General features: G+C 51.0%; 8 protein-coding genes across 8 annotated transcripts; 5 read left to right on the plus strand and 3 right to left on the minus strand.

Moving 5' to 3' along the window:
• Positions 1-151: 151 nt before the first annotated feature.
• On the minus strand, positions 152-4,045 carry P153DRAFT_368646 (ATP-dependent RNA helicase DOB1). Its single transcript, XM_033668563.1, has 5 exons — positions 3,242-4,045; positions 2,037-3,189; positions 1,398-1,987; positions 770-1,332; positions 152-691 (listed from the first exon to the last, which is right to left on the minus strand). The coding sequence occupies exons 1-5, from the start codon at positions 3,965-3,967 to the stop codon at positions 511-513; spliced, it is 3,213 nt and encodes a 1,070-aa protein (XP_033521724.1). The 5' UTR covers positions 3,968-4,045; the 3' UTR covers positions 152-510.
• Positions 4,046-4,243: 198 nt separating this feature from the next.
• Positions 4,244-4,594, plus strand: P153DRAFT_295517 (uncharacterized protein; the record flags this gene model as incomplete). The annotated part of the gene is made up of 3 exons (XM_033664035.1): positions 4,244-4,421; positions 4,471-4,503; positions 4,566-4,594. The coding sequence occupies 3 exons, from the start codon at positions 4,244-4,246 to the stop codon at positions 4,592-4,594; spliced, it is 240 nt and encodes a 79-aa protein (XP_033521725.1).
• A 379-nt stretch (positions 4,595-4,973) lies between these two features.
• On the plus strand, positions 4,974-9,239 carry P153DRAFT_433126 (elongator complex protein 1; the record flags this gene model as incomplete). Its single annotated transcript, XM_033673008.1, has 8 exons — positions 4,974-6,110; positions 6,158-6,250; positions 6,300-6,838; positions 6,886-7,039; positions 7,095-7,437; positions 7,485-7,726; positions 7,778-7,911; positions 7,962-9,239. The coding sequence occupies exons 1-8, from the start codon at positions 4,991-4,993 to the stop codon at positions 9,237-9,239; spliced, it is 3,903 nt and encodes a 1,300-aa protein (XP_033521726.1). The 5' UTR covers positions 4,974-4,990.
• Positions 9,240-10,342: 1,103 nt separating this feature from the next.
• P153DRAFT_398683 (uncharacterized protein) lies at positions 10,343-12,050 on the minus strand (the record flags this gene model as incomplete). Its single annotated transcript, XM_033671665.1, has 6 exons — positions 10,343-10,790; positions 10,862-11,060; positions 11,121-11,310; positions 11,374-11,657; positions 11,718-11,847; positions 11,955-12,050. 6 exons carry the CDS (start codon positions 12,048-12,050, stop codon positions 10,343-10,345), a joined length of 1,347 nt encoding a protein of 448 aa, XP_033521727.1.
• A 1,241-nt stretch (positions 12,051-13,291) lies between these two features.
• On the plus strand, positions 13,292-14,059 carry P153DRAFT_387883 (uncharacterized protein; the record flags this gene model as incomplete). Its single annotated transcript, XM_033670695.1, has 3 exons — positions 13,292-13,604; positions 13,685-13,840; positions 13,911-14,059. 3 exons carry the CDS (start codon positions 13,292-13,294, stop codon positions 14,057-14,059), a joined length of 618 nt encoding a protein of 205 aa, XP_033521728.1.
• A 70-nt stretch (positions 14,060-14,129) lies between these two features.
• On the plus strand, positions 14,130-14,508 carry P153DRAFT_387884 (cytochrome P450; the record flags this gene model as incomplete). Its single annotated transcript, XM_033670696.1, has 2 exons — positions 14,130-14,242; positions 14,295-14,508. 2 exons carry the CDS (start codon positions 14,130-14,132, stop codon positions 14,506-14,508), a joined length of 327 nt encoding a protein of 108 aa, XP_033521729.1.
• An 896-nt stretch (positions 14,509-15,404) lies between these two features.
• Positions 15,405-17,830, minus strand: P153DRAFT_368648 (uncharacterized protein). The gene has a single exon (XM_033668564.1). It carries the CDS (start codon positions 17,395-17,397, stop codon positions 15,628-15,630), a length of 1,770 nt encoding a protein of 589 aa, XP_033521730.1. The 5' UTR covers positions 17,398-17,830; the 3' UTR covers positions 15,405-15,627.
• Positions 17,831-17,984: 154 nt separating this feature from the next.
• On the plus strand, positions 17,985-19,400 carry P153DRAFT_368649 (NAD(P)-binding protein). Its single transcript, XM_033668565.1, has one exon. The coding sequence runs from the start codon at positions 18,073-18,075 to the stop codon at positions 19,183-19,185; it is 1,113 nt and encodes a 370-aa protein (XP_033521731.1). The 5' UTR covers positions 17,985-18,072; the 3' UTR covers positions 19,186-19,400.
• Positions 19,401-19,796: the final 396 nt, after the last annotated feature.

Consider the following 19,796-nt stretch of genomic DNA (forward strand, 5'->3'; position numbering starts at 1 on the left):
CATGCACACAACATGACATTGTCGTTTGCAACGTAACGTAACTACGTTCCAAGAGCAAACGGACAGGCCTTAGATAAGGATGTGATAACAACATGAAGCGGGTCATATTTTCACACCAATGCATACACACTTCGAGACAGGCATGTTGTGAGGGGGGTAGAGGGATCATTTTACCGCATCAGTCGGCGGTATCAAATCTAGTCAATAATTCCAGGTAGGTAATCCAGGACCACTCCTCCCCCCATCGACGTCACGCCACTACGTCGAGCCTCCAGTCCACGTGAATAGGCACGCGCAAGTCCCCTCCGCAATCGTAAGACCTCGACGCATATAGATAGAAACAATCAAAACGCCAAGCATGCATGCAAGTAACCCCTTTACCTTACTTTACCTTACCTTAGCAAACGACGCAAAGACCAACCCAACATCTCCCCGCGTCATCCCATTACAGATATATACACACAGCTTCTGACCCGTCTTCTGATTTTTCTTCAGGATGATGCGACCAGATCAGAGATACAGTGACTGCGCAGCCACCAAATCGCGGCGCACAAGATCCAGCGCAGCGGTAAACTTCTGCTCCAGTTCCTCGCTGCCCATGACCTTTGCAGCCTGGGCGATTTGGCGCAGCAGTTCCTCCAGGCGGCGGAAGAGGCGGATCAAGCTGCCCTCGTAGACGTCTGTCATTTTGCTGGACGAGCGAGTTAGCGACGGGTGATAGACGGGCACAATGCATTCGAGAATAATGCAGAAGGGGGAGGGGACATACCATATCTGTGCGAAACTCGCGCCCTTGGACCACGCATACACAACATCCATAAGCTCGTACTTGAACGACTTGAGATACGCCTCCTCATCGACAGCGAGCTTGCTCTCCTGGGAGATCTTCAGGATAACGCGCGCCTGCTGTTGGATCTCGCGGTAAGGCTTTGCGAGTTCTTCCTTCAGGGCGGGCACATCAGCGGATTTCTCCTCGAAGATGAAGCAGCTGAGGCAAGCGGCGCACTGCTCGGGTGTGAGCTCGTTGAAGAAGCGGTTGAACAGCAGTTCGCTAAGGACCAGCTCGTCGCCGGTGCTGATTTCGCATGCGACGCGGGCTTTGAGCTGGACTACGTCGGCGTCGTCGATGAAGCCTAGGCGGCGGAGGACGCGCTTTCGGCTCTTGAGCTCGTCGAGTTGGATTATGGATAGGGCGTCTGCGATTTGCTTTTTGATGGCTTTTACTTTGTCGCCGATGGCCATTTTGGTGGCGTATTGGCTGTAGAGTTCTGGTAGTCTGGGGGAGTTGTGGAGGGGGTTGGAGAGGAGACGGGATTCGAGGACTTCGATTTTCTACACGCGGACACCTGTTAGCATTGACATGAAGAAAAGGCATAGGATGGGGTTTTTCGGCTTACCCGGAGTAAACGCTTGAAGCTGTCATCTACGATCTGCATGTTCTCGATCGGATCCAAAATGGCGATACCGTCTGGGAAGCGCTTCTCGACTTCGTCCAGTGCTTTGCGCACGCCGTTCTTCTGCTCTGTGGATTTAAGCTCCTGAGGGAGGAAGATGCGCAGATGGCCAATCGACTCGATGCAGCTCAAGAGCACAGGCACGACCTCGACCTTGCCCTTATCGCCGGGCGCGGGTGGTCGCACACCAGGCGGCAGGCCCTCGTTTGCCTGCGGTGCGAATTTCGTGTCGCTTGATACTTTGAGGAGAACATCGACGACGTAGGATTGCTGAGGTGGCAGGATCTCGCCCTTGTTGGCTCTTCGAGGAACGAATGCTACGACGGCGCCCCATCCAAAGTGGTGGTCCTTGAACTTGATTTTGACTAGGCGGCCAGACTGCAGGAACTGTAAGCAGTAGTTGGGGTGCATGATGACATCGCGCATGTCTTTTGTGTGGGTGTCTAGTTGTTGTCGCAGGTTGTAGTAGTCTTTGACGGTCGCTTCGTCTGTGATGTTTGTGCTCGCCTTCTCGTGCTCCAATTCTTGCAATTCTGTCACAGTTGTCAATAGTATTCGTTTTCAAGAAATCGATCGACTTACGTTTCTCAAGATTAGAGACACCAGCGGTATTTTGGAACTGGAAGAAACACCTCTCCAGCATGAACTCGGGAGAAATGCCCTCCACTCGCATCAGGTTTAGAACCATGTTGTATCCAAGATGGAAAGCAGAGTTTAGGTTGTCTTGCTGTCCGCGTACGATTTCCTTTGCTACAGCAGGCTCCATCTGCTCGTTAATCATCATGATGACAATACCACGGTCATCGAGACCACGACGACCAGCTCGTCCAGACATTTGAATGAACTCTGAGGGAGTGACCCATCGTTGGGATACACCGTCGAATTTGCGGACGCTGGTGAAGACCACGGTCTTAGCCGGCATGTTCAATCCGATGGAGAAAGTCTCTGTCGCGAACAAGACCTTGATCAGGCCTTCCTGGAACAAAATCTCAATGGTTTCCTTCAGGATAGGCAGGAGTCCGGAGTGATGGACGCCGATACCTCTTCGCAGAAGTGGCAGGATGTGTTGGATCTGGGGAAGCGCGCGGTCCTCTTCTGACAGCATTTCGATGGCACTGCTGAAGACCTTGGACACCATGGCCTTTTCGGACTCGTCGTTGAAGGCGAGCTGGCTCATGGCGAGCGCGTAGTTTTCGCATTCCCTCTTGCTGAAGCTGAAGACGATGACGGGGTTGTAGCTCTTGATCATGATCATCTTGACGATCTTGTAGATATCCGAGCCGTCTTTGTTCCCGCCCTTGTTGGTCTTCTTGTCTTTGCCTCTGCCCTTGCGCTTGGCCGTGAAGTCCGAGGCCTCGGTGCCTGCCTTGTCTGCGATGGATGACATTGCCTTTTGGAAGTTCTCTTCTCGGAACACGCCCTTCTCATCGACGACCAAGTGAATACCATCTGCGCCTTGCGGGAAGAAGTAGTGTTGAAGTGGGGTCGGACGGAAATCGGTGTATACGACGTGGCAGGGCTGGCTATGTGTCTTGGTGATCCACTCGGCGAACTGCATGGCGTTGGGGATGGTGGCCGAGAGAAAGACATAGCGGACCTTGTCTGGCAGGAGGATGATGGTCTCTTCCCAGACGACACCACGCGACTTGTCTCGTAGGTAGTGGACCTCGTCGAAGACGACCCAGGCCACCTCGCGCATGATCTCGGAGCCTCTGTACAGCATGGAACGCAGAATCTGAGCATGTTAGACCAGCAATTGGACAGGACAGGCACAGCACAGCACATACCTCGGTGGTCATGACCAGACATGTCGCAGTCGGGTTGATGGTGACATCACCCGTCATGAGACCCACGTCGCCAAACTCGGCCATGAACTCGCGGTACTTCTGGTTACTCAGCGCCTTGATGGGACTGGTGTAGATGACTCGCTGGTTGTTCTTCAAGCACTGCGCAATGGCGTACTCGGCCACGACCGTCTTTCCGGCTGACGTATGCGCCGAGACCAGGACACTCTCGTTGCGCTGGATCGAGGCGATGGAGACCTGCTGGAAGGGATCGAGGGTGAAGGGCCAAGTGCGCGCAGGCTCCTGCGGCGGCTTGTGCTCGGATATGGGGACATAGTCGTAGTTGGGCGGGAGGGCGACCTGGTGGCGGACCTGGTGGGAGAGCACCACGGCCTGTCCCTCCTGCTGTGTCTGGGCCTGCAGCCCGGCGGCGGCGGCAATCTCGCGCGACTGCTCCGTCTCGAAGTCGTCCGTCACAATGGGTTCGGGCTCGGCGTCGCGCTTTTGCCGCTTGGGAACCTGTGGTGTGCCGTTCTCGTCCTCGTCCTCGTCATCGTCGTCGTTTGCTGGCTCGGGCGCTTCCGAGAGCGCATCCGACATGGGCGCATCTTCGACGGGCGCGGGCGATTTCACGTCGCCGTTCGCTTGGCGCTTCTTGCTCTTCTTAGGCGGGACTTGTGTTGCGGAGCCCGGTCCGCCCTCGAAGACGTCGAACAGGTCGTCGTCCATGGCGGGTATGCTTGTGCGTGGTCGGATGTGCACGCGACGGTTAGTGTCGTTGACGCGGCGTGCCAGAGAAAGAACGCGCGACCGACCATCGGTAGAAAATGTTCTGGGATCGTCAAAGGCACGAGCCACACCAACCCGCCCGCCAAGCATTTGAGCTAAGCTGCATCATCTCCAAAGACATCACCCCATCGACGCCCTCGACAATCTCCACTCTCACCACACAGCCAAAGTACACGCCCGCACCTCGTCAATTGCGCTCCCCGCTGACTCTCCAAGATGCTCGCCCGCGCCACCTTCCGCGCCGCCTCGGCCCCCTCGCTCGTCGCCCGCCGCGGCTTCCAGTCGACCCGCGCGCAGTTCTCCAGCCCCTACCACTACCCCGAGGGCCCGCGCAGCAACTTGCCCTTTGATCCTCTGAAGAGGGGCTTTGCGTTCAAGTACTGGGGCTTCATGGGTAAGCTTGCAGCGAGGGAACTTGGCAGCACTCTGGCTAATCGAGACAGCTACCGGATTCTCTCTGCCCTTCCTCCTTGCTGGTGAGATCCCTAATTTGACCCCATGTCTATTGTACAGATATCTGACAGTTGTGGTGCTACAGTCTGGCAGACAAAGAAGAACAAGGCCTAGATGCATTGGGACGAGATATGCGCGCGGTTCTGGGACATCAGAAGGGCATGGCACTTGTAGAATAGGCGGGGCACTAGACACCAATTTCATTATCCGTCTTCACAGCTGCATGCCAAAGAGTTGCACGCGATGCAGTGCTGCTGACACACCACAATTGCAACAACACCACTATACACCCCACTAAACAAACCCAGGAACAACAAAGTAGCTAATGTCCGTTACTGCAGCGAAATAGCCTCGACGCATCATGTGTCGTTTGCTTTGCTGGTCGCCTTCACTTACTCATCGATGATTCGGTCATGCCAAGACAGAAGCTGTAACCGAACAAAAATTCCCAAAATGACTGTCACCAACATGACTGGCTCGCCCCACGAATAAACCTCACAAATCGCTACCATGCGGAATCTTAAAATTGTGGCGAGGTCGCTGCTGCGATTCTCTGGGGAAAATCCGTTACCCCTCACTGCCACAGCTTGGGACGCCACATCGAATGCGCTCATTTGCGCGTTTGGACCTTCCGAATCACGTGCAGCCATCGAACTCAAACGACTACATTACACTCGCAACGGCGCTGAAGATCGACTTGAAAGCATTGCTGCGTGGGATGCGCCGTGTCCACTACCATCGCTTACCCATGACTCGGTATTGAGCCTTCACCATTTTGCGGATACGGCGACATCATGTCTGATTTTGGCCGGAGGAGACATCATTCTAATCAAAGAGGACCCGAACGAAGAGCTAGTTGAGATTGTTGGATCAGTCGATGCTGGGATTTCGGCTGCAGCCTGGTCGCCAGACGAGGAACTCCTCGCCATCACAACACAAGCCGACACACTCCTATTGATGAGCCGCGAAATCGAGAATATCGCAAGCGTTACACTCACACCAGAAGATGTCAACGTTTCGAGTCATGTCTCTGTGGGATGGGGGAAGAAGGAGACGCAGTTCAAGGGAAAGAGAGCAAGAGCACTGCAAGACCCTACCGTTCCAGAGACAGTTGACGAAGGAATCCTGAGTCCATTCGACGACCGCTCTGTGACTATCAGCTGGCGAGGCGACGGAGCATATTTTGCAGTGAGCAAAGTTGAGCAAGAGCAACGCCGTATGATCCGAGTCTATTCAAGAGAAGGGCAACTAGATAGCGTCAGCGAACCAGTGGACGGTCTTGAAGGAGCTCTTAGCTGGAGACCATCTGGTAATCTGATCGCTTCTATCAAGCGTGCTAGCGATAAACTCGAGGTGGTCTTCTTTGAACGAAATGGGCTTCGTCACGGCCAATTCGACTTGCGATTTACCACAGAAGAACTTGACGCACTGGTCGCACCTCTCACGCTCAAGTGGAACAGCGATTCCAACGTTCTGGCCGTGTCGTACTCAAACAGAGTGCAGCTATGGACTATGAGCAACTACCATTACTATCTGAAACAGGAGCTGGCCTTCCCGGAGACCGCTGCACAGACAGTCGTATGCACATGGCATTCAGAGCGACCGCTAGCGATAGCTCTGTCAACTCCAGGTATGCAAACACTGAGTCTTAGCTGATCTTGCTAACGCATGTCTCAGGCGCACTTCAAATACTTGAGTATCTCTCAGCGACAGCAGCGGGTTCAGTCGCACCACCGAATGATTTCGGGATGATTGCGTCGATTGATGGATGTAAGATCTTGAGCTTGATCCGATCTTAATCGGTACTGACTATTTCCAGTGGCTTTGAAACTCACGCCGCTGAGAATAGCAAACGTTCCACCCCCCATGTCACTGCACACTCTTGCGCTCGAGCAGAAGCCCATTGACGTTGGGCTGTCCTCATCAGGAACTCGACTTGCAGTCCTCTCAGATAAAGACCTTGCCGTGTATGCTCTCGACATGCACAAACGACCTCTGCCTAAACCCGCTCTTCTCTGGCGAAGCGACGCAGTTCAAAACCACTCCCCACGGCATGTCAATTTTGTTGGGGATGAGCAGATCTACGTTCTCACAGACAGCTGGGACGAGGATGAAAGCTGCCTTTGGAGGAGTGAAGGAGAGGAGTTGCTCCCGCAAGGACCTATAGTTGAGGCAGAAAGTATATCCTCGCTGACGTTCAGTACGGATTTCGAGAATCTCTACACACAATTTGCGAACGGCGCGTTGCATCAAATTAGCACGAGTGGGGCGTCGAGCGATCTACCTCCTGAGACTTATCTTGTTCACAAGTTCCCCTCATTTGCTCCTGAAGTCAGAGTCATTGTTCTCGATGAACAGGTACACATGCCAAATTCTATTTTGATAACGTTCGCTAATCGTAGTAGACGCTGGCTTTCGGCTTGACCAAGAGCGGTGTTTTGTTCGCAAACGACCGGATTCTTGTCAGGAACTGCACATCATACCTAGTCACACCGGCTCATCTCATATTCACGACATCGCAGCATTTAATCAAGTTCGTGCATCTCACCAGCGCAGGTGGTAAGTACCCCCACTCCAAAAAACATGTATAGCCCAGGGCGCTAACATGACCCAGAACTCGAAGTACCCGCAGATGAACCGCAGAAAGATGAACGTTGTAGAAGCATCGAGCGAGGTGCCAAGCTCGTCACCGTGATGCCGACAACTTACTCGGTGGTACTCCAGATGCCAAGAGGAAATTTGGAAACCATTTATCCACGAGCACTTGTACTGGCCGCCATCCGACGCAGTATCGAGGCCGAACGATACGATGAGGCGTTCCTCGCGTGCCGAAACCAGCGTGTAGACATGAACATCATTCATGACCATGATCCTGATCGTTTCATGGCCAACGTTGAGAAAATCTTGACACAAATCAAGCGGATAGAGCATATTGATCTGCTTCTCTCGCAGCTTCGGTAAGCAGACAACCTCTTTCCACCCGGATGATGATTAACAATCCTAGCAACGAGGACGTGTCAGAAACGATGTACAAGGAAACACTCAAGGCGAAAGACCTGGTTACTAAGTCTAGGCTATCACAGCAACAGATCGATACCAAAGTCAACTCTATCTGCGACGCTTTCCTGGCGGTACTTGAGCAATCTCAGTACAAGGAAAATCACTTGCAAAACATCATCACATCTCACGTTTGCAAGGTGCCACCAGCTTTGGAGGCCGGTCTTGACATGATTGGAAGGTTACAATGTGCGTACTTGAAGCCCCATCATTTTTCGAACAGTACTGACTGTTATTGAGCTTCTCATGATCCGCTCACGGAGAAAGCTGCCGAGCACATCTGCTTTCTTGCGGACGTCAACCAACTATATGACACTGCGCTAGGATTGTACAATCTAGACCTTGCCCTACTTATTGCGCAACAGTCACAAAAGGTACGAGAATCAAGTATCGCCCGTCTTACTCGAGCTGATCTTGCGCATAGGATCCTCGCGAATATCTCCCCCATCTCCAGTCTCTCCAGGACTTGCCACAGCTTCGTCGCCAGTTCAAGATCGATGACCAGCTTAGCCGACGCGCAAAGGCTCTCATACACCTCAAAGATCTGCAGGCGTTTGACGAAGTTCAAGACTACGTCCAGAAACACGCTCTGTACCCTGAGGCCTTGAGCATGTACCAGTACGATGCAACTCATCTGAAAGAGATCATGCGTCTCTATGCAGACTACCTAAGCAATAGCAACAAGCACAAAGAGGCGGCGCTAGCCTACGAATACCTCAACGACCACGCCTCAGCCTGGCCATGCTACCGCTCAGCCAATCTCTGGCAAGAAGCGCTATCCTCCGCCACTCTCGCCGGTGTATCTACAGAGGAAATCACTTCGATCGCGTCCTCCCTAGCCGAAGGCCTGATAGAATCAAAAGACTTCCTCCCCGCCTCAACCATCACCCTAGACTACCTCTCCGACCTCCCAACCGCCGCCCGCCTCCTCTGCAGAGGCAGCTACTTCGCCGAAGCGACCCGCATCGTGACTCTCCGCCGGCACCCCGACCTCATCACCTCGGTCATCGACCCCGGCCTCATCGAGCGCAGCGCAGACATGACCGAGTTCCTCGCCGACATGAAATCCCAGCTCCTCGCCCAAGTGCCCCGGCTCCGCGACCTGCGCACAAAGAAAGCCGAAGACCCCATGGCGTTTTACGAGGGTCTCGACGACGCCGCGGGCGTGAATATCCCCGATAACATCTCCCTCGCCCCCACGGACACTACCTCCGGTGGGACGTTCATGACGCGCTACACTAACGCGACTGGCACGGTTAATACAGCCACCACGCGCCGCACGAGCAAGAACAAACGCCGCGAGGAGCGCAAACGCGCCCGCGGTAAGAAGGGCACGGTGTACGAGGAGGAGTACCTCACGAATTCCATCGAGCGCCTCATCGAGCGCATAAACGGCATGCAGGACGAGATGCAGAGGCTGGTCGAGGGGCTGGTTAAGAGGGGTATGCGCGAGCGGGCTGCGGCGGTGGAGACGGCGGTTGGTGAGGTGCTGGAGGGGTGTCGGAAGGCGGTCGCGGAGATGTATACGCCGCTTTCTGCTACGCCGACTGAGGGGGTGGATGCTGCGGGAGGAGGTGAGGGGGATGGAGAGTTGAGGCCGAGGGGTGGGGATGCGACGCTTTGGGATAGTGTGCAGGAGGTGGGGAGGAGGAGGGAGGCGCCTGTTGTTAGGGCGTTTGAGAGGCTGAGTCTGTTGGGCTAGATGTGCGGTGGTTTCGGGGGTTTGTGGACCGGCATGCTGGGGATAGAGGGGGAATACATGATATACTAGTGTTTGCTTACCTATATACATGTATCCCCTCCCATCCTATCTCGCTACATCCCAACTCACTACATCCCAACTCACCAACCCACACCGCACAATAAGCCGTGTCCATCAATAAGTCTGTGCCTTGCTTTTCGAAGCTGCGGGCGCGGAGAGAGAAGGGATGTTTTTGATCATGCTCGTGCTCGTTTGTCGCGGAAGTGAGTAGATAGAGCCTTGTATTCTGCGGATTGTGGTTTGGTCGGGTAGTAGGTGTTTGCGTGCTGAGGGAGGGAGGAAGGGAGGTGTGGTGGATTTTTAGCACGGTATCTAGGTGGTGGTGTGTATATGTGTGCGTGTGTGTGTATGGTGAGGGAGCTAGCTAGGTTTCATTGTGTATATGATATGCTAGACGGGCTATGAAGGGGGAAGGAGGAAGAAGATCTTGGATAGTGAGGGTTGGGGTGCTGGGGTTCCTGGGCACGTTTGAGGAGTTGTGCAATGGTGGGTAGATGAAGTGTGAGTATGAGGTAGTCTGCTTGTTGATTAGTCGAATTACAGGGTTTTTTTTTTGCAGAAACAGGAGGTCGAGTCGCCTGGACCATATTTTCATATGTGTATGTACCTTGCATCGTGTCAAGAATTTACTCTGATTGAACCAGCCAAATAATATACTATGTTGGCATGTGCTGTTGGACAAGAAAATTTGGATTTGCAAAGAGGGCAGGCAGTAGTATAGGCTTAGGTTGGCCACGCTGTTTTGTAGTCATACCTATTTGTAAAGTACTGTGTAGGATGGTCTTGAGCTTGCAGTTTCGTGACTACATATGGCAGAGTCTATGCAACAACTTTATAGAAACATCTATAATTTAATACTCAAGTTCTAGTGCATCTGACATGGTAAACATGGGTGACGTAAATCATGAACTGGAACAGTAGTCGGAATCTTGAGGTACTAAAAGTGTGTATTTCTAAACATTGGGTATACTCCGAAATTGGTATTTTTTGTAGATCTGAGATGCATTCATGAAGAGGGTAAAAAAATGGCTGATACCAGATAATCAGCCCTGATGCTGCTGCTCAGGCCCTTCATACATATCTTGCTGACTCTCTGTACTCCCCTCAATACTCGCTGTTCTCCCCGTCCCTTTCCCCAACTCCATCAGCTCGATTTCATCGTCGTCATCCTCTTGGACCGTTACAACTCGTGTATCCCCCGCCTTAGTTACAGTGTTGAATAGATCCGAGTCGCGATGGATTCTCCTTTTTCTCGGCGTGTGGTCGTCATCGTAATGCCGGTAGTTTGAGTCTGGAGTTGAGGTTCCGCCGCATAGTTTAGGGATAAAGCGCTGGAAGAACCGTCGAAAAGAGGGCAAGCATATACATATTACGCCCACGTTTAGCTCCACGGTGCTGACTAGATTGCCCCAGGAGTGGTTCCAGAGGGGGTTGTATGTGTTGCCGTAGGTGTGCAGGGTGGGGAGACGGACACAAGAGACCATGATTGTTCTGTTGGGGGGTTCGTGTCAGTCAAATGTATCAAAGGCCATCTGGGAAGGAACGTAGTGGGAATGACATACATGAAACCAACACCGAATATGGCGATGAGAGACCCCTTCTTCCTCCAGCTAAGATTCAACGTGACAAGCTCCGGAATGGGGATTGCGGCGATGACAAGGTCGAGTGCGATGTTGACTCCCGATGCCGCGTACCAGAAAGTGTTCAGGTTGATGCAATAGTCGGGTTCTCCGTGTTCTCCGTCCCATGCTTCCCACGAGGCTGCGAAATTAGTGACCTTGCTCCACTATGCTACACCTTCTCAGATATTGGAGCGCTCACCAGATATGGGTTTGCATTGAAGCCATGCTGCGATGGAATAAGCCAATGTGTACAAAACACTGGCTACGATACCAATGAAGCAAAACATTCTTGTCCTTTGCGAAGGAAAGATTCGGAGGAAGAAGAACAGGAAGCAAAGTTTCGTGAAGCCCGAGCACCAGAAATATATGCCTTGTCCATAGTATGTGAGCTGACCCGAAGATGTTAGCTTCTTTTACACGGTTTCGCCCAGAATGACAGCGCAGTTACCTACTTTCAGAAAGGGGTATATATCTTCTGGATCAACAGTATATGTGTCTTTTCCGAGGCCAATTAAGCTTTGGTAGAAAACAACGACTGTGAACGAGATGCCCGCTAGTTCGGCGACGATAGCACTTGCATCGTCCAATCCGAAACTACCCTGAGACAATGCTACAGACGTACGCATTGAAGTTGCGATGAATGAAAGGACCCCAGATGTAGCAGTGGTGGCGGTTATAGCCTCAGAGCGACTTCGAACTGGTACATGGCACATCAAAGATATCGCACCCGCAGCAGCTTCGTAAGTCAGCGATGTCTGGGGTTATGCCTGAGCAATAGTCGAACCGGGCAACGTACAAAAGCCTTGCTTCACAGTGCAGTTGTCCTTGACGCAGGCAATGATTCCTTGTTTCAGAAGTGGCGATGCTGTGCATATGCATATTGCATTCGTAGGATCGCACTCGAGCACTGCTTGTGTGCAATTTGTCTTCAATCAAGTCAGCGACGGATCTCGCGTCGACACGCCAATATCATCACCAAAATATTGACGAACTTACACTCTAGGATTCAGTCTCTGGAGAGGAGCATACTTACAACGCATGCTGGATACTCCACCTCCAGCGAGATCACTGGAGGTAACAAAAATCCCAACAGAGTGAACCCCACACCCAGGATTATCGCACGCTTCATGCTGATCTATACCACTACAACGAAATAATGCGGAAAATTATAGTAATGTCTGAAGAGAAAGGTAAGTGTCGAAGCGCGGCAACGCTGCTCCGCAGACGCGATATACGCGATCACTTGTGCCTCGTTCTTGGTAGGATTACGTAGAGACCCCTTTCTGCTGTGCCGCAAGTTTGCATTGGAGCGGCACATATTTGTCAACGATATATCTGAAGGTACCAAGGCGGGGACCGATCGCGAGCCGCCCTTGTCTAACCTATTCTTTTTCCACAACTTTCCTCGTGGCTTAATTGTTCGTTACTCTCGCGGCTGCCGGGATTTAATAACGCCAATCGGGTTGGCGAAATCGTTCATTGTTCGCAAGTCATGGGCAACAACTGTGCCACGAGACTGCGCAAGTATTGCCTGGGTAGGCGAGCAAGGGTGGCGTGCTTTCTTTCTACTTTATGTATGCATCATGTTATGTTGTACTTGATCTCGAACAAAGAGATTCAACCTGTCTAACATGAGTTAGTCGAAAAATAGACGCGGAAAGAGGGTTTGGAAAGCTTGTGTGGTGAAGTAGTGCTCGAAACATCGTACCGCGGGCGTTAGCTTTCCGCGGCTCGCTGCTCAAGCCACCAATGGGAACTCCAGGCACCTTTTCGCTAATCTCGCCCCGTTCACTATTTCATCCAGTGGTTCGTTCCTCATGATCTACCGAACGCAACGACCCCGGACGCCCAGGCACTATCGGATCAATGGATCTTACGCCATACAACATCCTTCAACGATTGTGGTGTGATACGAAGAGAACCACGCCACCGCCGATAATAAGGCTGAAATGACCTAATATTGTCCTTGCCTAAAGCTAATTCACAGCTCAACGATTGAGTTACGCTGGCAACAGTTCGGCACTTGCTCCCCTATTCAAAACCGGGAGGAAACACCGAAATCCATGGCGAATCAACTGAATGGAATAAGCTGACGCGCAATGAGAGAACATGTGTTACCGCCCTCGCATCGTGCTAGAGCGCTAGTTAATGTCTGAACAGTTTCTCGTCACACGCCACGCTCCAGGTCTGGAGAGAGTCGAATGTTCCGAGATCGAATTGACGGGTCTAGACACTCCAAATACAACAGGGAAGTGAGAGCATGGATGTAAATCCTCACATCGAGTCATGTAATCCTTCCACGAATGAGCAATGTGTCACTTACGACATCCTCGAGGAGCGCCTTTGAATAAACTCTAGCTGCCCGTACACATGGCGCTCATCGATGAGCTCCTACACGGAACTGGAATAAAAACATGTCTTCCCATCATCTTCCCCGTCTCTCTCATAGTATGCCACCTATCCTGGATCATATACACGCGCACCATCCACCCGATCGCAAAAGTGCCCGGAGATTTCTGGCCGTCTGTCTCGCAAAAATGGCACATGTACCGCATCTACCGGGGCGGACTGACAGACCGCATGCGTGATATGCACGAAAGATACGGGCCGCTCGTTCGCATCGCACCCAATGAAGTCTTATCTGCGGATCCTGAGGCAATTGCGAAGATTCATCCTACCCAACGTCCGCTGTAAAAGTCAGACATGTACATTGCATGGTGTAATAGGTCTTAAGATGCCGAGACGATTTCTTTACTGCTACAGACAAAAACGAGCATTCGGAGTACAGGAATATCGTGGGTGGTGTGTATACAATGACATCGGTATTGAAGAACGAGTATATGCTGGACGAGGTTCTGAACCTGTTTGTGAGACGCTTGGACAAGTTTACAGATGCTAAGAAGCCGTTTGATTTTGGAAGTGGCTAGAGACGTGAGTCTCGAAGTTTCGACATCAGTATGCAGTAGACACCAGACTGATAGCTGCCCAGGTGCGCTATATTCATGGGCGGGGCAGTTTGGTTTCCTCGAGTCTGGGAGTGACTACGGAAACTTCATGCAAGCGTCGCACCTCGCATTTCCATTCTCGGCCATTATCTCTGTGGCTCCGCGATACCTTTGGCCCTTTTTGCTCATTTGAGGTGCGGCAATTCCTAAACTTTTAACGGACTGAGACGGAAATGCAAGCCTAGCTGGCTCGATCCAAGGATATGTCAGTGAAGAGAGTCGATCTTCTGTCTCAGTTTATGACCATCGTTCACCAAAGAGGGGAGAGCGCAAGTTACACGCCCAAGAAGTTGCGCACGGAGATGGTGGCTGGAACGTGAGTTTCGAGCTAACTGTTTGATAGAGTTGGTATTAACCATTTGTGATAGTTTCGCTGGTGTCGATTCCACGGCTGCAACTATAAGAACCATTTTTTACAGTCTCATGAACAGTCCTCGCTCCATGAAGAAGGTCCAGGCCGAGATTGACGCTGCGTTTGCTAACGGCACTCTGTCACACCCTGTTCAATATAACAAGGTGATCAAGTTTCCGTACCTCCAAGCCGTCATCAAAGAAGTTGCACGCATGTTCCCAGCCTGGTAAGTACTCATGCCACGAGTCTCCCCGCGACAAGGGCTTGAGCTCTATAATCGACGTATCGCGGCCGGATATATTGTCAGCACGCCTCCCAGTTGTGTTCAAATGGACAGAAGTGTCTTTGGTGAAGACTCTCATGTGTTTAGACCGGAAAGATAGCTTGAGAGGAGCTGACCAGGATCATGGACCGGGCTATGCTCAACCTTGGTGCCGGTACACGATCATGTATCGGGAAGCATATAAGTATCAACTCTTCCTCCGCGCAATGAGTGACTGTTGGTATATCTTACATTGCCCTGTCTGAGATGAAAACGCTCGTACCGGAGGTCTTACGTGAGTATGTCATTGGCATAGCACATGACCAACCACGGGAGACATTCGTTGCTCTATTCGTGACGCAGAGTAATATGATCTCACTGAGGTACAAAATCGGGTAATTTACCCCGCCACTTTACACCCCGTTGCGGTGTAAAACACGGTCTTTCTTCTGTGTGTTTTACACCGCCCTTTAGCGTATATAGAAGATACGGTGTATTATAGAACAAGCTTACGTAAGCTTCTTATTTCTAAAGTAGATAAACCTCTATGTCTACTCCCTCTACTACCTACGTACGTACCTATATACCTATATACACACATACGCCTAGTACAAGAGACACTCCTCCTACCTAAACTTTGCCTATTTAGCAGGTTCTAGCTAATAATAAAAAAGATACGTTGAAGTTTCGTAGCAGGAGGAGGGTAGCGAGAAAGAGGCTTAGCAGTGAACGCTAAAATAAAAAAAATAAAAAATTTCTATCTTAAGAAATAATCTTATCTTACTACATAGATATATAAAGGAAGGTAGGAAATCTTTATTTATACCTTAAAAACCTATTATTACAGTTTTTTTATGTTGTCGTGTAAAAGGGTAAATTTACCCAATTCTCCGGTGTATATTACCCGGTGCCGGTGTAAATTACCCCGACGCGGTACCTCAGTGGATCTGTAATACCAGGAAGAGAGAAATTTTGTAGATGAAAGTCAAGGGATCGGATAGAACTCGAGTATGATTGTATGGTAGGTAATATGACTGCCAGAGTTCATCTACGAGTATTTATGAGCCATCTCGTCATGGTACGAGCCTCAAGATACCACGCTTCCTTGAACATACCTACCTTGACATGCAGTTTCAACGCAGCTTGTTAGACTTCCGAAGCAAAATTGTCTGCCTGTAAGGCCTGGCCCGTAATGCGCGTACTTTGCAGAGTTAGTCATGATGACTTTCGCAGCAGGCGGAATAACAGGTTCGACAATCATGCACCAACAGGTATCGGTGAGAAATTGTACCCCGAATTCTTCCAACTCCACAATCAATCCCTGCTGATTAGCTAGCCCATATGTAGTGCGTCCACATGTTACCACAACGGCTACCTGCTTATTTTTCGTTCGACCCCGGCAAATACTGGCGAGCTTCTTGACTTCGGTCAACGAGAAGTGAGGGTTTCCAAGAGACACCAAGTCAACTGCCTGGTGGGTCTGCGCCGTATTGAACTTTTTCCAGCAGGAATCAAGCTCTTTCAAGTCCAGATCAACTGTATTCACTTCGCGCCCTTGACCTATTGCCGCCTCTAGTGTGGTAGCCTCCGGCGTCACCCCGACTATATGGAACATAGGCGCACTCGCCACTGTCGCGAATGCAGCACCGAAAGCCTTCAGGTCATCGGTCGAGGGGGCTAATGTATCAAGTCCTACCACGACAGGAATATGGCCTCCAGATATGCCGCCAATGCAGTACCCCAACAGGGGATAGAACGAGTCGTCAACATTCTTCACGTCTTGAATGTCTGGCAATTTCACACATAGCGATGCCAGTCGGTTTGTTTCGATGTGCATCCCTTCTAGCGGAGCTCGGCCAGTCAGAGCGATGCATATATCAAGGAAGTCTGGGTATTTCATAGTCCTTGCCCCAAGTACACTATTCGCATACACGACTGCGTTCGATTCAGCCCAGGCTACCTGATCACCGCGCTTCGGTGCACTATCCAGTAGATAAGGGGCGCAGGTAAAAGTAGGGTGTGCACCCATGTCGGTATAGGCAGTCGCCAGCCTTTCAGATGCCTTGCCAAACGCAGAGTCAATACCAAGGGCGCGCCACCGCCTTTGGTCAACGGAGATCGAGTTGAGGGTGGTAGGAACTAGCACACGTCCTCCCAGGTCTCGTAGCTTCTCGGCAAAAGCGAGCGAACCCGGCCCTGTATAGACACAACCGTCTATGTGAACTTGGGTAACGTCCATGAGCTGCTGGGCTCCTGCCAAGTGGGCCATGCGCAGGATGATACGCATTGCCGTACGAGCTGCCTCGCCAAGTAACCCGTGGAGAAATGCTTTGTCCAATTCGGTAAGCATGATGTCGCCAGTGGGAGGTTCCTGCTGAGTATCCGTACAACCAGGCTGCGGCGTCTCAGCAGTGGCATTCGATTCAATCTGAGAGACTCGGTTGCCATCAACACGAACGTAGCTAGCATTTTGTATATCCTGAAAATCCCTTGCATTCAGAGTAACAACAGGGATAGACTTCCCAAAGATCTCCTCAGCAATCATCACACCAAGCGTGAGAATGTCTTCCTTCCTTGCGAACAATATTGCCTTGGGACCTTTGTTGTTGAGCAAGAGTTCTAGCATGACGCCGCTACCGGAGCATGAACCACGGCCGCCAGGGATAGCAAGAACAGTGTCCTGGAGATACTGTCCGCTCAATGGATGATGGCGATCGATGACTTCGCCGGTTTGGGGGTCGATACCTCCCCAGAAACTTAAGGCGAGGTCGCTCGCGATGAGCTTACCTGAAGCCCTGCCATGGACGTACGCAGTTCCCTGGAAAACTGATTCAGTTTGCGTGCTGCTTTTCCTCATTTTGAAATTTCGCAATTGATGCCGCTCTGGTTGGCCTGAAATTTTGGGAGTTCGTTTCGAGGAATTGAAATTGGAGGCAAATGCTACGTCTAGCAGCGGCCAGGATGAAGTACTCCGAGTTTCTTGCCCAGTGCTGTTCGAGATTGAAAGTTTTCCTGGTATGAATGGATTATCTTTATCCAAAAGATGTAAAGGATTTCTGCCGACCAGTGCGACTGAGTGGGCTGTACAAGAAGCTATTGCTACGAGTCTACCAGAAAAAGCATAAAAAACGTAGGTCTGTTTGAAGGAGTACGTATCGGATTAGAAGTTTGGCTTGAGGTAACCGCTACTACCGTTTCGGCTCATCTTCTAGCGATGCTCGGACTTGGAGTGAGACGAGTATTCCAGCCAACGAGAACGGTTCGTCATTCCCAAAGATAACGAAGATTAGAAGGCCACTTGTCGATGTTTCTTACTCTCTTGGACTGCAGGGTGGGGTCGTTATTCAGTAAGCGATCATCCGGTGATTGGATGGTAGAGACCGATATCGGACCAGGAGCCAGTTGCACTTCACGAAACTCAATGTTAATACATGATCGTGGTTGCCTGACTATCCTTAATCCATCGGCTCTGAGTAGTTCAGACACAATATCACCCGTCTCTTGCTACAGACCTCTGTTACACTTGTGCAAAATGCCCTTCGCTGTCCTGTCTGACACCGATGTCAAAGCAGTCCTTCGAGACCTCAAGCCATTTGAAGTCACCAACATAGCGGACGACCTCGTTCAAGCATTCGTCCAATACTCGTGTCATGACGAGCAGCAGTATCAGCCGCATCGCAATGTTATTACACGACCAGGGAATCAGGTCAGCTTGTTTATGCCTGCGACAACCCAGCAATCGATTGGCGTCAAGATTGTTGGTATCAGTCCATCGCAGGATCCTGCTGGCGCATCGCAGGATGCGAAGCTGAAACCTGCGTTGCAAAGTGCTCTTACCATTTGCGACGCCTTGGGCCAGGCAACCGGCATATTGAACGCTGCCGAGCTTACAGCCTTTCGAACAGCTCTGGGATCGATCCTTCTATATAGACTGCGGCAGGTAACTGAGAATATTGTTGTATTCGGAGCTGGCAAGCAGGCTTTGTGGCATATCCGTCTTGCAATCCTTCTGCGCGGCCAAGATATCCGAAAGATCACTGTGATCAACCGCTCCAGTCGGAGGACTCAAGAACTATTTGACGCAATCACTGAGTCAGGATTACCTTTACATATCGATTTGGAGGCTTTTGGCGAAAAGGAGGATGATAAGGTTACATTGGAAGACGTCGTCACAGCTGCAGATGCGATTTTCTGCACCACCCCAAGCACGACACCTCTATTTCCTGCCACGTTTATGACGTCTGAAAAGGCACGAGTCAAGACACGGTTCATTTCGGCTATCGGTTCTTACCGCCTTGACATGGCAGAGATTGACCCCGAGTTGTTGAAGGCCGTTACAGATCCTTCCGGCTCATTTTCCCATCAGGTTTGGCAAGGTCATATCGCTGTCGATAGTATTGAGGGGTGCTTGCAAGAGGCGGGAGAATTGGTCACAGCTGGCCTGAGTTCCGATCAAATGCTGGAAATTGGCCGAATGGAAGACCTGAGAGCTAAGACTAACCCGTCTGGTCTTCGAGAATGGCTGGAGTCTGGATTTGTAATCTACAAGAGCGTCGGCATTGGGATCATGGATATTGCGGTTGGGAATAAGTTGGTGGAACTGGCAAGATCCAAGGATATCGGGATTCACTTGGACAGTTTTTGAGTCAAGAGCGTTAAAACAGTAGACACGGAGAAAAAATGCAAAAGAAGCCAGCGAGATATGCCTTTTCATGTAAGGTTAGGCCCCTGCTTACAGAGTGGTGTTTGCTGTAGAGTATTGTCCTAAGTGCACCACGTCGTGCATAAGCAAGGAAGGAGTGTTAGTGTTTAGATATACTACAAAGTGACTATCACACAACTATAAGGTTGATGGCATAAAAACAGAGTTACATTGCTGGTGTGAAAGTACGCCTCGAGCCACCAAGACAGCAAATATCGACCTACGTTCCGATCAAATGCTTGAACTTGGCCGAAGAAGACCTGAGAGCTAGAACCAATCTGTCTGGTCTTCAGGAGTAGCTAGAGTCTAGGTTTGTTGTTTACAAGAGTCTCGGCATTGGGATTATGGATATTGCTGTTCACTTGTATTCTTCTTCGCTTCTCTGTCTGCTTCGCCGCCAAATCTCGGCTCATCGTCATTGGTGCGTCTTGCACACATTCTATCATATGTATACTCTGCCAGCACTCCCAATATCATCCATGTGCGAGATGGGATACAATGTCGTGAGCGAGTTCCAACGAGGGACTGACTAAAAACGGCATACTGAAAGATGG

This window comes from Dothidotthia symphoricarpi (genome assembly GCF_010015815.1).
Source record: "Dothidotthia symphoricarpi CBS 119687 unplaced genomic scaffold P153scaffold_15, whole genome shotgun sequence".
Classification (NCBI taxonomy): Eukaryota; Fungi; Ascomycota; class Dothideomycetes; order Pleosporales; family Dothidotthiaceae; genus Dothidotthia; species Dothidotthia symphoricarpi.